Genomic DNA, 15,992 nt, shown 5'->3' on the forward strand with positions numbered 1-15,992 from the left:
GACTCAAGTTATGTTTCTAGAAATTTATTTTTTCCCCATGCTATGTAATAAAGAAAAAAGGCTCAGAGTGAGGTCCTTATATTTTATTCATGTAAAGATGTCTTAGTGAAAGCCCTAAAATTCTGCTTTACTCACTTCACTCTTAATTAGTTACATAATGCTAATTTTAACTGGAGGCTACTTTTAAGTAATTTCTTTTGTGAGTAGTAGTTTGTTTCTCCAGATATGGTAGGTTTTCTAACTTTGAATTTGTGCATTGTATTACATGGGCAGATTACCATCAAACTCCATACTCTGAGCCTGCAAAAAAGGCTAAAGTGGAGGTTAGGTATGTGCACTTCTCTTGCACTCAAATTATCTAAGGGGCAAGAAATGAAAGACTTACATATGGAAAATCTGAGGTAAGATGAGTAGTTTCCTTAGTGAGCAACTGGGAGGCCTTTCTCCATGCTCTACAATCTTCTTCTGTAGGCTTGGTATTAAATACAAGATGATGAAGAATCTGATTTTGTGAAATTTTTGTAACTTACCAAAAAGATGTTTTGATTCCAGTTGTATCTTCCTCTATGCAATATAATTTTGAAAAGCTACATTTAGAGTCTTTTAAAAAATTGTAGATTAGAAGACACATATACTCAGTGCTCTTCAGTAGAAAATGGCAATTTGACCTAACAAAAAAGTAATCATTCTTGTCAAAATATTTTTATCATTCCTACCAATTGATTTTATTTTTCTCAGTTATAGATTTCACAGTCCTTTTTGTGGATCACCGTTTGTGCTTGGATAGCACATCTTTCTGTCTCAAGTTAAAAACTGAAGAAATCTCAAATATTTTTATCTCAAATTATTTTATTTACATAATTACTTTCATCTGACAATTAAAAAATAGACAACTAGTGATAACTGTGAGAGGCACATCTCACAAGTGTAAAAAAAATAAAATGAGTCCTATGGAATGGACATCTTTGTTTAGTTCGTTTCCCAAGCTGAGTGGGATTTTGGATTTACACAAAAAAGCCAAATGTTTAGCCACATTTTCAAATTACTTTTTCAGAGATGGATTCATGGTTTTTAAATATAAGCACTTCTAGGTCTCAAAATTTTGACAAAATTAACACAAACAACAGAGACATATCAGGAGACATATATTTCAGTAATTCAAAAGAGAGTGGATGGAAATCCAAATACTTTGGTATTATTTAATATTTTGTTATTTAATTAGTTATTTATAATTGTGAATAGTAAATATATGTATTACTTAGTAATGATGTTTACTAATTTCATAAATCATGTGTCCCAGAAATATACACTGTTTTCAGGGACAATTTTCATGAACTTTCTTTCTCATTTGATTTTTGTCACAATTACTTCATTTTACAAATGGGAAAACTGAGAACCTAAAAGGTTAACTGCTTTTATAAAAGTCACAATTATGTCAAGAACAAGGAAATGACTCAAATTGATTGTCTGTATCCCTCTCTATAAAACTACCAGAAATCAACTTGCATTTCAGCATACAGGCAGATGCAACTGGAATCAAAACATCTCTTTGTCAAGCTATCAAATATTTGATGATTTATCAATTTATAAAAATTTCTGTGCTCCTTTTATTCCTAAAGACTGAGCTGTATATTAGTAGTATTTTGAGACTTACACCTGCAACATAAAAATATAACATGATGAAGGTCTGACTGTGTAATAATGGCTTCCCTGAAGAGTGTTAGAAATGAGTCAGATACTGTAGCAGTTAAAGCCAAGAGAAAGAAATCTGAGTCCTTAGATGGAAGTTAGGAGGAACACTTGTCCATGTACTTAAGATGACAGGACTCAAAAGTTTGTCTATGTTTTGGCCCTTGTTCTCATAATACATTTCAATATTATATTGAGTGTGATACTGTCATTTTTAGACTTATCATTGTCTACTTGGATCTAAAATGTGTTTTCTGTTTATTTTTTTCACAATATATTGTTTCTACTGCTCTTACACAATCATTAAAAAAGTGGTGTTTTAAAATTGAAGTAGCACAGAGTTCATCTTAAATTGTGTTTTAGATTAAACTAGATTAAAGTGATTATGGCAAATACCCAATGTGGTAAGACATACTAATGAAGTACTTACACTAAACAAGTATATTTGTATTTTACTTAATTCAGCATGATTCAGAATGCATAAAATACTCTATGTTTAGCAATTCAGCACAATAGAGCCTCACACTGCTATCCCAGTAACCTCAGGTTAATCTTCTTAATTAAAACATTATCTCGTTTAATGACAATTTAGTTGCCAGTAAAATAAGGTTAATTATTATTGAAGCTTTTGTTTCAGAACCATGGAAGTAGGAATTCAGTGGATCTACAATCTTTGTGGCGAATGTGACTGTAAAAAGCAAACACATGAACTCCTCTAGCTTGTGAACTGCTGAAATAATTCAAATATTAAAGAACAAATGAACTTAAGATTCATGCTCAATTTCAGAACTTCTACGGAAAGATAAACATCAGCTGAATTAATAGAATGCTACAGAGCTGAACTCAGAGGAGAGCTGATGCTAAACTGTTCACTTTTTGTTTAAACACTGGCAACATGTGTATACAACTTTTAATTTGTGTTCATATAGAAGTTAGTTGGGATATAGATGAATGTATGCAGGTATGAGCTTACAGTGTGATTGTCAAAGAAAGCTGCCTTAAAAATGTGATAATAACTTTGACAAAGTATGCCACAAATCTGTGCATCATTGGTAAGAGTTCACAGAAAGAGCAAATTTAATTTCCCCTTTGCTTTAATCACTGGATGATTAAGAAAAAAAGCACAACCTTTCATTAACTAGAATGGAAGATTGTGTATCTCAATAATAACTACCATTTTAAATTCACCAGCACGCACTACTTTAGATGCTTTACTGTAAGTCTTTTTTATATTTCATATAACAAAACTATGAAGATTTTTATCTACAGACAGGAAACCTCCTACTCAAAACTTCCTTATGACACAATCACAGAGGGGTGTTTGTCTCATTTTTGATAATCAAATAAATAACATTTCACTAATTTTAGCATCTGCCCAATGTCCATGTTAAGTAAATAATGGACTTGGATTTTTACAACTCTCAGATTCTATAATTGCCCTTTCACTAGCATGGGTGTATCAGCATCAGGGTGAAAGTGAGTTCAAAAATCAGTGGCTTAGCAAGCTCTCCAGGTCCTCTGAATGATTCTGATGTTGGCTCACCTTTGACAGTGAATGCACCGTGTAGACAGATAGATTGATTTTTTTTCAAAATTTGCCTACTCATATGAGAATTTTGTTAGGTCACTGTTTTTTGTAGGCCCACTTCAGAGATTCTGCTTCTGCTTCTGAAAATAGGTCTGGGGAGGAGCCCAGTATTTGTGTTTCTAAGGTTCCAGGCCATACTGATTGACACTTACTGAGTTGCACTGGTAAATACTGTGTGCAACTCTAAATTTTAGCACAGTTGATCCAAATGTCCAAACTAAAAATCAAATGGATAGAGCTGGTGCTTTTAGGGACAACCAGAACAACTCAATTAAAACAAAAAATAATGTGAAACGGAGCTCCTAAGAATGAAAGAAGTCTGAATTACCCATGGCAAATGCGCCCAGTCCCTGGTGGGTTTAGGAACAAAATTAAAAGCTTTACAAAATCTGAGACTAAATCCTTTGGTGTGAAGCAGGGTCATAGCTTATCTCCCAGGAATCCCTTCCCTGTGTGAACCATGCCCGTGTTCTCTCTTAATAGTTACCACATTTTTGTAATGAAACCCAATCCTAACTCCTTGTTTTTTCGCACAAATCTTCTGAACTGTGTGTGGCTCACACAGAAGCGATAGTCTCTTATGATAATCCAAGGCAGCAGCCCTTGAAGAGCTCTTTCAGACGTTAGTGGAATGGATTATTTTGCATCTGGGCTTGATTTAACTCTGGGTTTTGTCAGTGCCAATTCTTTGCACAAAAATCTTCATCATCTGTAAATCAACCTCATCATTTTATTTAGATTTTTGTCAGACCTCTTTAATGTTTAATTCACCTCAGAGAGTCCTCTCTCAAAGCATTGGTCATAACATAAAGATAATGCTGAGTTGCTTAGAAACACATTAAACCATGATCAATAGATCCTGGGCATCATTTAATCATGGGGACATTCATTCATTCACACTAATTGAGAGATATTGGTGAAAGTTCCCATTCCTGTATAATTTGGAGGTCTCATTGCCTGAGTATGTTGGGAAAACACAACCGCAGCATTGCAGTTCAGAGAATCCTAAATTTACACAGTATCTCAGTAGTTCTCTGGTTTATCAGCTATTTCACCTGGCACAGTTTGCTTAGCTTCTCCATGTCATCTAGAAAATGATTATAATTATATCTAAGGACTGTAGCAGAGAATTTTAATGACATAATTCATGCAATACTGTTAGTATATACTATATGCCAGAAGTATTTCAACCGCTATACATGCTGGTTGTTATTGATTTAATGCATGTTGATTCACTGAACTCAAATTATGTGTCTTTACCATTGCCGTTCTGCACTGCATGCCAGGTACTCAGTGAGGGTAGTTTGCCCACCTCCCAGTAGGCAATTGTACAAATGATTCCATTTAGTAATCAATAAAGTTTAAAAGAGAAACCAAGGAGATTAATGCAGTCGAATAAATTAGGATTTCTGGGATTTTAAACACGGGGTACCTGGTTTGAATAAGCTTTCTTGCTTGCTTTCTTGCTTCTTTCCTTTCCCTATTTCCCTCCTTCACTCCCTTCCTTTCCTTCCTTCCTTTCTTCCTCCCTTGTTTCTTGTCTGTTTTTCTTCTTTTTTTTTTCTTAGATTAGCCAAATCTCCACATTGCAATTCACATCCTACAATATGAGTAGCTACTTATCTATTAGCTACTTTGTACAACCATTCAGGTGTCATTCTGGAGAAAGAACACAGTAACACTGCCTAATGAATGAACTCATCATGATTTCCTGTCACCTGTAATTGTCTGACAAAAATGCTTGAGAAACAGCAATCTGCAAAAACAATTGAAAGCCATCAAGTTGTAGAATTTAAAATCGTTTTTACTTTAGAGAAATTATTCTTTTTTTCTCTGTAATACAAAAAAGTAAATGAATCAAAAATGTATTTTCTTTGTTTTTTTTTTTTTCAATATATTCTAATGTTTACTATGCTTGCATTCCAACTTTCATTTTTTCCAAGGCAGGTCAAGTGAACCCAACAATAAAATTATATGTTGTAAACTTATATGGACCAACTCACACTTTGGAACTCATGCCACCTGACAGTTTTAAATCAAGGTATGCAACTCCAATTTCACTTTTATGTGGAAATAGATATTTTCTATCCAATTATCTTTTGCTGCAATTTGGAGAGAGATGTGATCATCTCAACAAATCTACTTGGAAATAAAGCTGCGGTTTCCTGCATTAGTGAGGAATGAAATCGTTGTAGGGGGTCTGGCTGTTCCCAAGAGGAATTTATGTTCAAAGTGATTAGCAGCACCACAAAATCACTAAAAGATACTGATGCTAAGAATTCTGCCTTTGGTTGGAGATTCCACAGAAACATGGAGACAAAGGATAATTTTTCATTCAATTTTCTTCTAAAAAATAATTGTTCTATTTGTTTAAATATTGCTCTTTGAAAGAGTATAAATTCCCTGAAAGTTGTGTGGTTATTCTAATTTTCTTCCCATAACTTGCCAAGGATTCTGTAGTAGTATTATCTAGATGGATAAATGTGATGATATTCTGTTTCAAATTACAATAAATAAGAAGTCTTTCTAATTAAGATACTTGCGCAGGGAGCAAAGAAACATATTTCCTGTGTCAAAGCAGAAACTTCTGTAAAAAACAACTAACAAAATAACCACATGCACTTTGAAATCCAGAGTAGTCTCAAACTTCAACAGTGATTCTTCAAAATTCTCCAGCCATTTGGAAAGGTACCTAGTTCTCAGTGGTGCAGTTGGTAGTGGAGGGATTTGTTCGCTAGCCAACAAGGCACCAAGATGTTACAACTGCTAGTAAACCTTGAGAACCTATTCTACCTGCAAAAAAGTATGAGGCAGATGAATAAACCAAGAAGGTAATTGTTAGCAAAAGGTTTATTGAAAAGAGCAGAGGGTTTGAAAGAACAGAGTGAAAGCTCCTGGGAGCCACAAGGGGCTTCTTAAGAGGGAAAAAGCCATTGAAAGGAAGCAATCTAGGGGTTTTATAAACTGCTGGAAAGTTTGTACAAGGTCCTTTAAGAAAAATGTTTCATGTGTGGTGAGCTCATTCTGCCATCTCTCCTATTTGGTTGTGACTTTTACAGGACAGAGCAGAATTTCTATCTTGGAGCTTTTTGGCAGGGAGGTTTGGAGGGAGGGGAGCTATTTGTCATCACCGTTATGAGACTGGTCACAGACAACTGCAGCCACCTGGCTTTCTGCATGGCCTTGGCCTTGGCAGCAGAGCCTGTTTTTCTCCTGACTAATCAAAGAAAGTCTTTGTCTCTTTTATTATCATGCTTGCTTTCTAGCTCGGGCTGGTTTCCCAGCCAAGCTAAGAAAATGTTCCACGTTACTAGAGGAGCCCCTTTGTTCCCTCCCCTCTTTATCATTCCCACTCTTATTCCATTCATCCACACAGGCGAGGTAGATCATTTAGGAAAATGGTTTTACACTCTGTTGGATGATGGGGGCTAAGTTCAAAGTCTGTTTTGATAATGTCTATAATCAGTGCAAGGTGACTGGTTCTGCAGAACTTCCACTCAAATGTTGACATATGTAACGTAACGACTTTTCATCTCAGTGGGGGAACTTTCGCAGAAAGTACAGCCTGATGTGTGTGGGAACTTTCTCTTCTTAAAAAGGTATAAAATGCATACACTTCACAAAATGTCTCAAGTGCATACACTAGAACTCCTTCACCTACTAACAATCTTTTCTTTCTTTTTTTAACTGTCAGCTGTCTTGGAAAAAAGAAAAAAGGAAAAGGATCTAATACATGATTCCCTTATTAATTGTCACTGTACAGATAAACTGAAGGTATATAAAAATGTACATGCTTATGGGAAAAATGAAGCCCAGAGAGAATAAATAGTTGAGATAGAAACTCAGGACTAGCTGCTGCCAAAGCAGAACTCAGAGTAAGGACTCTCTCATATGTTACAGAACATTCCATCCAAGCTGTGATGGAAAACCTGGACAGTCCATCTGAATGACCATGCTGATCAAATCAAACAGGAACTTCTATCCCTGAGTTCCAATTACACCAGCTATGATGATTTTGCCACAAATGGAGCATCTACTTAAATAATTGACATGTTCAGGACCCCTTAACTCTAGCTTTCCCTCTTAATTGCTTAACCCTGAATAACAGCAATGGCACTACACTAGAAGAATCTCAATCACACGTCTACTAGTATTTCATTGTGTCATCATGAACAAGTCATTTTATCTCTCTCAGGGATGAATATCATAGTTTGGAAATAGCTTCTAATTTTCATCCTTTTTTAAATATAATAAGGATAAATTTTACAATATCCATATTTCTTTCTGATAGGAACTAGTGTTCCCTTTGATTTTGTTACTATTTATACAAAATATATTTATGTAAGTAGACTTATTAGCAGTGCAATTTACCCACATTGTATTAAATCAAATGTCTTATTTTGGTATTTGAGTTGTGTTCATAGTGTTATGAAAGCCTCAGTCCTTGTCCTTGTTGTGGAATCAATAAGGATGAGGTTTGAGGGTAAATGAAAGAGATAGTTAAATGCACTAACAGATGCCCACAATGGCAGGTTACCCATCTCAAGCACTACTGTCCCATTCAGAGAGGATTATTAGTGAAGCTGCAATGAAGAGGGGCTGCTTTCACATGCAGTGTGGGAGGAGCACCACACCTTCAGGGTAGCTCTGATAAAGGCCAGAATTGGTCAGGCATCAAACTTGCCAAGACCGTGCTTGTCAGTCCTTGAGAAGGTCTGTAGGTGGAGCGATTAACCCTGTGATTGTTACTTCACTCTTGACTGCAAAATAGTCCTGATATTTATTAAAGCATTCCTACGTATGAGCAACACCTGAGGCTTGAAGCTTAACGTAAGCTGGTGCTTGGTCACAGTGGCTTCAAAGACAACATTTGTCTAGAATTAGTGAGGTAAAGCTGTGCACTGTATGAATCTGCCACCTTATATTTGATTATGGCAAAAACCAACTCATCGTTTTTAGGTTGCCTTGTATACTGGCATTGCTACCTCTATCATTTGAGATACAAAATACCCAAATGATTAATTTACTTTTAGCAACTTGCCTATTTATTTTTTTAGTATGTTATTTAAGCATCTACATTTTTATATACTTTCAGTTTATCTGTATGACAATTAATAAGGGACTCATGTATTAGCTCCTTTTCCCTTTTTTCCAAGACAGCTGACTCTCAAATATAACAATCTTGGAAGTTTCCTCACTCTAATAAAATCACCACAGAAACAGGAATGACAATTGAATATAAAGACTTCAAAAAGTTCATGGAAAATAGAATTAAAGGATAAGTTTACTTTGGTGTAACATTTTTTAAAACCCATTCATAGATTTTTTATAATGCATATTTCCTATGAACTTTTTGAAGATTTCTTGCCTAAATAAAAAGTAATATTAATAAGTGTTGGAAAATGTTCTTTTATGAATTGGACTACATTATTGGTTTTATTCTCTAAACTCTAATCCAGAGATTAGATGTATTTGGGTTTGAGGGTTTGAAGATCATTGACCATTTATTTTATTATGTTTGATAGTTTATTTGGATGATTGGCTTATTTATATGTAACCACTAGTATTTGTAATTATTGTAGTGAGGAGCCCCCAAGGTAGTATCATCTGATGATATGTCCTTTAACCAGGGACATAGATTCTAATGAAAGACTGAAAAACCTAAAGTTCAATTTATTTATATTTTTTAAAAGAAATTAAAAGGGTGAGATAACTTGGATAAAAGCATAAATCTTATCTTCTATGATCCCTTCATCTAATTTATATATGCTCATTCAGCTAAGGACACTTTGTCAAACAAATGTAGACTATGAATATCAATTTTCCCTAATGGTAGTTCAGTCCTGACTCATATCATTACCATGCAGTTCTTGTGTATTTGAATCATGGTCTGTGTTGATCCTGAAAAAAAAAAAATAATGTTGCCTGGTAGGGACTAAGATAACCCCTGTCTTTAATCACTCCAGCAGGAGTGATAAAGTCATCTCAACTTGAAAGTAAGAGACATTTTGCAAATTGTTGGACTGTGAGTTTGAGGTATTGCTAGCACTCAGCAGCTTTATTAAAAATATTAGGTGTGAATTTACAAATGTGTGGTTAGGGACTGGCATTTGGCACAGTGGGTTAAGCCTCTGCTTGTGATACCTGCATCTTCATAATAGAGTACCAGCTCAAGTCTCAGCTGTGCTGCTTCCAATCCAGCTTCATCCTAATACATCTGGGGTGGTAGTTAATGATGAAATAGTTCTTGCACCCTTTCCACCCATGTGGGAGGCCCAGATGAAATTCCTTGCTCCTTGATTTATTTATTTATTTGACAGGTAGAGTTACAGACAGTGAGAGAGAGAGAAACAAGAGAGAAAGGTCTTCCGTCCGTTGGTTCACTCCCCAAATGGCCACTACAGCCAGCACTGTGCCGATCCGAAGCCAGGGGCCAGGTGCTTCTTCCTGGTCTCTCCATGTGGGTGCAGGTGCCCAAGCACTTGGGCCATCTTCTACTGCTTTCCCAGGCCACAGCAGAGAGCTGAACTGGAAGAGGTGCAACTGGGACTAGAACCGGCATCCATATGGGATGCCGGTGCCTCAGGCGGAGGATTAACCTAGTGCACCACGGCACCAGCCTCCTGGCTCCTGGATTTCACCTGGTTCAGCCCTGGCTATTTCAACATATAAGGAGTGAATCAGTAGATGAAAAATCTCTCTTTTTCTTTCTCCCTCCTTGCTTTTGTGTCACTCTGTCTTTTAAGTAAATAGGTCTTTAAAAAATAAAGAATACATAAATTCTTGTTAAAAATTTTTTATGATAATTAATCACATATATTTCCATAGACTAGATGTCACATTGTTTTGGAAAAGTGATATATTTTTGTTTGTTTATAGACCTTTACAGTCTTTACATTTAAAATAATCTCTTTGATTTATCCTTACATTGCATCTTTAACATTATTTATTAGAATTTTTTCTCTGCTCACGCACCTTTTGTGACCCAATGTTAGCAGCCTGCGATATTGACATGTCACTGTCACAGTTTCCCCTGTGTCTGGGCTTGATGCTAACACGCTTTCTATTCCATTGATGTATATCTAGATTACACATGGGGATATCTGTCTGTGTACATGGAAAGTGTCATAATGAACCCTGTTGCAAATTATGCATAATTATTAACAGAGGTCGTTGTCAGATACTATTTTGAGTTGTTCATGACTGCTATCACCTTACATTCATGGGCAAATATCACTGAATATTCTCAAAGAAAATGAACTCAGAATAACTATACATGCACAAAAATTGTTATGATTACAGAGCCATCATTGGACAGGAAGCCAATAAAAACACAGATATGACAGCTAACATACTTGTCTGCAGGTGAGGCTGGGGCCTCCATTCACCTATCCCTGTGGACAATTAGATCTCTGTGCCAGACCACCCAGCTGATAAAAAGCCTCTGTGGACTTGAGTGCAATCCCTCTAACCCACTTGTTTCTGTCTCTATGGCTCAAGAGGACCAGATCCTCGAGGACTTCCTGGGTCATCCAGAGCCATGGAGACTAGGAACAAGCAGGAAAGCCAATTATCACAAAGGCTTCTGCTGGCCACTGGTCACCAGATCTAATGTGTTCATGAGATGGAATTCTGCTGGGAGGACAGCCACATCTCAGCAGGCAGTCCAAGCAGTGTTACAATGCCAGGTAAGGGCACCACTGAACCTACTTCCTCATTCAGAGAAAACCTGTATACTCATGTCCAAAGAGAATGTTGACACATATTCATGCAAATCATAAGGAAAACTGCACCTGGGATCATGGGACAAGGAAAGAAAGGGCACAGGAAGTGATTTTTTAGTGAATTTATTTTGTCTTATATACATGTCAGACTGTACTTTAACTTTTATTTTGAATATTTCTAACATATTAACACAGAAATTGTAATAGTTTAGAATTGCCCCGTGTAAAACTTCATACATTTAATTTTGGGGAGATTACTTTCTCTTCAGATTGTGATTACCATTGCAAGGTAATCTTCAGATATGAGTAATAAGTATACGAAGGTATTTCACATCAGATTAAGGTTTTGCTTGTGAACATGGTGCCTTTTTATCGCATTTTTAACATATGGTACAAATAGTCACATTATTTAATTAAAGAGAAAAAGAGAAATATAGTTTATAGCTAAAAATAATTATTTTAAAAATGTTGGCTGGCGCCGCAGCTCACTGGGCTAATCCTCCACCTGTGGCACCCGCACCCCGGGGTTCTAGTGAACCAACGGAAGGAAGATCTTTCTCTCTGTCTCTTTCTAACTCTGCCTGTCAAAAAAAAAATAAAAATAAATAAATAAATACATAAAAACATCTCCAAATACCTGCAATAGTTGGGACCTGGCCAGTTTGAAATCAGAAGTTTGCAACCCAATCCAGGTCTCCATATGGGTGGCAGGAATCCAAACACTCAAGCTAAAACCTCCCAGGTTTTGCATTAGCAGGTACCTGGAATCACAATTGGAGCCAGAATTTGTATTTCAAAAAGGCATTTCAAAAGGGTATGAGGGCATCCAAAGTAACATTTTTAACAGCTATGTCAAATATCTACCCTTAATGAGATCCTTATAAGATAACAATTTTATAGCTAAGTTCATGTCCCCTTAAAAATTAGTTATTCCTCATATTTGCACTAGTTGTCTTTTAATTGTTTTCCAAATAGCACAACCATTCTCATGTCAAGAACTGACTTTGTAGTTAATACAGATAATAATGTGTCAGTATCTGTTAAGGCATAGCAGAATGCTGTTGAAAGCTTTCACTGGGGAGATACTTTGAAAGGGAGGACATTCAAGATTGAATATCTGAATTCTGTTTTAATCTGGTACATTTTTTAAAATTATTCATGTTTGTCAACTCAGTTTGCATAAAATATATGTATTAACTCTGTCCTACTGAGATAATTTTCTGACTATATTTGAAAATCAACTATATACCAGTTTTATCATCCTTTTTCCAAAATATGTCCTTTCTCCTTTTGCAGTCTTTAGTTGTTTACAATCAAATTATTTTTTCTTCCATTTTGAAAGATATTTCTGTCAATTATTCAGAAATGTTCATATGTATTTTCAGTTTTTGGCATTTCTTTTATTAATTACTTATAGTACCTACTACCTCATTATTACAAACTAAATTCTCTGAATAAATCTATGAAAGAGTTAATACTATTTTCTGCTTTTAATATTCACAGTGTCTAATATGCTAATATATGCAAAATAAATCAGTTTAAATAAAATGCAGTGGAAATGAACAGGACATTGTTCTGTGCAAGATCACAAGGCCATTTGATTTGACCAAAAAGTATGCCTTAACTGGCTGCATATTTGATTTTAAGTTTCCTTGTTAGCTCTACTTAAGGGCACTTAGGTGATGATCTCATTGGATTTCTAGGCACTTTTCAAGCGGGGCTTAGCTGATTGTGAAAGCTGCCACATGTCTTGAGGAGCTTGTGAAGAAAATATGGCAGGTTTCATTATCTGACAAGCTGAACTTGCCCTTCTCCTGACATCTTCACTTTGACGGAATAACAGGTTTCTAAAGGAAGTAGGAGCTATGTATTATTGTTAGAAAAGTGAGAGTCAAGTAACTGGACCTCTAACACAGACGTGTTGAAGGACAGGTGATTTGTATCACAAGGTTATTCTTCCATAGTGAAATTTTCTGTCACATAAAACCTGAGTTGATTAGTTTCAATATAATACTCGTGGATGCCACATTTCAAACTGTTTCTAAACTCATTTATTCTGAATCTGGGCAAGTTTGTAGAAAAGTATGTTTGTTTTTGCCATAAAATGAACCATTATGATTATATTTTGTTGCATAGAGGTTCAGAGTTTTGTGATATTTATGTAAATCTCCAAAATATAGGATCTTTTTGTCATAAAAGAAAATACGTACACTTTTTCTCAACCCCCAGTAACCCTGAGGACATCATAGGCCCCACTATCTTGTGATAATAAAATCTAATAGCCCCACATCTGCTACAGTTTGACACCTTGTTTTGACCTGCTTCAAATAAATGACTAACAATATTATAAAACATGTATATGAATAAAAGATTAAAAATGATCATTGTTCCACAACTGACAAAGATCAAGTTAAATCAGTCATACATCTGTAGCAAAAGTCCTCATGTGTGAATTAAAGTATCATGACATTAGTGCCTAAGGTATAACTTTCAGTGAAGAGCAGGCTTTCCTTTGAATTGACTACTGATTGTGTTGTTGGAGAAATAAAATAAATATAGTTTTAAGATGTATATCAGTTTTGCATATATATTGGTACTAATTTTAAATTTTTCTTAAATGTTTAGCATCTGATTATTTTTAGTTTTTGAAGAATAATTTTCTGGGAAATAATTAACTCAAATTTATTTTAAAGTTGTATGTATATTTGTATATATATATATGTGCATGCATAGAAATATATGTATATATATTTTCATTTATATACAGACTATATAAGTGAAAAGATATCACATTCATAAAAATAAATGAATATGATACAGAATTCTTACAGTGTTTTGGCTATTTTGCATAAAAATGGCAAGATTATGTTAATTGTTCGATACAGATTCTCTGGTGCTGAACAAGAATTTCTTTTTTGTTTCCCTACTAGAGAATACTATGTCACTATGGTTAAATGGGTAAGCAATACCAAGGCAGTGGTAAGATGGTTAAATCGACCTCAGAACATCTCCATTCTCACCGTCTGTGAGACCACTACTGGTGCTTGCAGTAGAGTGAGTATCATTTAATATTACTTTATGCTTGAAATTGAGTTTTTTCTCATCTCTGAAAAGAGAAATCAGAAAATCCTTTGTCAAATGCTTCAATATTTAATTTCCAAAGGTACCGAGGAAATAAAAGGATTATCCTATTAAGAGTGTGTATTTTACTCTGTAAGTCTTCTAAACGTTGAAATGAGTAGTATGAATGATAAACAGAGAACAAAGTGAGGTGTAAAAGAATACATGGATTCTTATACAGCATAAATAGTAGTCAAGTCACTTTAGTTTTATTCCTAGAAGTGAGATTTCTGTCCATGTTTTGTCTCTATCTTGAGAATATAAATGTCTTTCCTATAAGTGTTTGTAAGCACATCTTTAGCCCCCAGATTTGTCTTATAAAATAATGATCTCTGTCCTTAAATTAAGTGAATACATTAAAAAACTGGTTCTTGAACCACCCCTTTTTGAAAGTATCTTATATGTTAATTTCTAAAAGCAGGTTTTGTAAACTGTAGTAAATTCGGTATATGCCATATTTTAAGGTTCCTGGTAGTACAATCAGTATAAATTGTTATGTACTTGGTACTTGAAATGAATTTTAAAATTTCTGGTCTGGAAAAGATGAAGTATTTGCTAACAGACTTTTCTTTCTTTTATAAAAGAACTATAACACTGAAATATGCATATATATATATGTGTGTGTGTGTGTATATATATATACACACATATATATATATATATATTTCTCTGAAACTCTGAAATAATTATAGAGAGAGACAGAGAGATCTTCCATGTGATGGTCAACTTCCCAGATTACCACAATGGCAGAACTGAGTGAGGAGCTTCATCTGGGTCTCCCATGTGAGTGGCAGGGCCCAAAGATTTGGGAAAGTAGTGGAAGATGGCACAAATGCTTGGGGCCCTGCCATCCATGTGGGATACCTGGATGAATCTCCTGGGTCCTGGCTTTGCACTGACCGAGCCCTGGTCATTTAACCCATTTAGGTAGTGGATCAGTGTTTGAAGATCTCTGTCTCTTTGTCTGTGTAGCTCTTTCAAATAAATAGTATTTTTTTTAAAAGGAAAAGTTAACAAGTTTTTTTTTAAAAACTACACATTAGAAATTTTAATTGAGAAATATAAACTTTAAAAATAGAAAATGGAATTTCAAGAACTGAAAAATACAGTGTCTGAAATGAGAAAATGACAAGTGTTTAATAACAGGTTAGACACTGTTGCAAGAAGGGACATTGAAACAATCAAAATTGAAACCCTGGGCCAGCAGAGTGGTGTAGTGGATACAGGTGCTGTATTTGATGCCCATGTCCCATATCAGAGGGCTAATAGGCATCTCAGCTGCTCTGCATCTGATCCAGCTTCCTGCTAACGCACCTGGGACCCTGTCATCCACATAGGAAACCCGGATGGAGTTCCTGACTCGTGGCTTCAGCCTGGCCCGCAAGTGGTTATTGTGGCTATCTGGGAAGTGCACTAGTGTATGGAAGATCTCTCTCCATTTTTCCCTCTCTGTCTGGTGTTTGGCCTTATAAATGAATGAATGAATGAATGAATAAAGGAATAAATAAACAAAAAATATCCCTGATAGAAAAGAAGCTAACGAATGAATAAAGCATCAGTAGACAACACGGCACTAAGAATTATTACATATATGAAGTTCTATACATAGAAGATAGGGTTTACGATATCAGGGCAGAAAATATAAAAGAAATAATTACATAAAATTTCACAGATCAAATGAAAACATATTTATCCATGTTTCCAAGAAGTTAACAAGTCCTCAACAGGATAAAGACAAAGAAACAATACCTAGATACTTCATACTTAAATTACTGTAAATAAAGGTTAAGACATTTGAAAGCATCCTGAAAGAAAAACATATTATATACAGGAGATATAATAATGGAAATTGTTGGGGTAAGCACTGTGGA

At 35.2% G+C, this 15,992-nt stretch overlaps 1 protein-coding gene across 4 annotated transcripts in view; it reads left to right on the forward strand.

The window, feature by feature from the left end:
* The window catches only part of DPP10 (dipeptidyl peptidase like 10), a 1,559,001-nt gene that overhangs the window by 1,462,841 nt on the left and 80,168 nt on the right, over positions 1-15,992 (forward strand). For all 4 annotated transcript variants that reach the window (XM_051849637.2, XM_051849636.2, XM_051849638.2 and 1 more), the window contains exons 10-11: positions 5,221-5,318; positions 13,932-14,055. In XM_051849637.2, coding sequence (XP_051705597.1) covers positions 5,221-5,318; positions 13,932-14,055 — 222 coding nt within the window. The remainder of the gene's footprint in view (positions 1-5,220; positions 5,319-13,931; positions 14,056-15,992) is intronic.

The sequence above is a fragment of the Oryctolagus cuniculus genome, chromosome 3 (assembly GCF_964237555.1).
Source record: "Oryctolagus cuniculus chromosome 3, mOryCun1.1, whole genome shotgun sequence".
Classification (NCBI taxonomy): Eukaryota; Metazoa; Chordata; class Mammalia; order Lagomorpha; family Leporidae; genus Oryctolagus; species Oryctolagus cuniculus.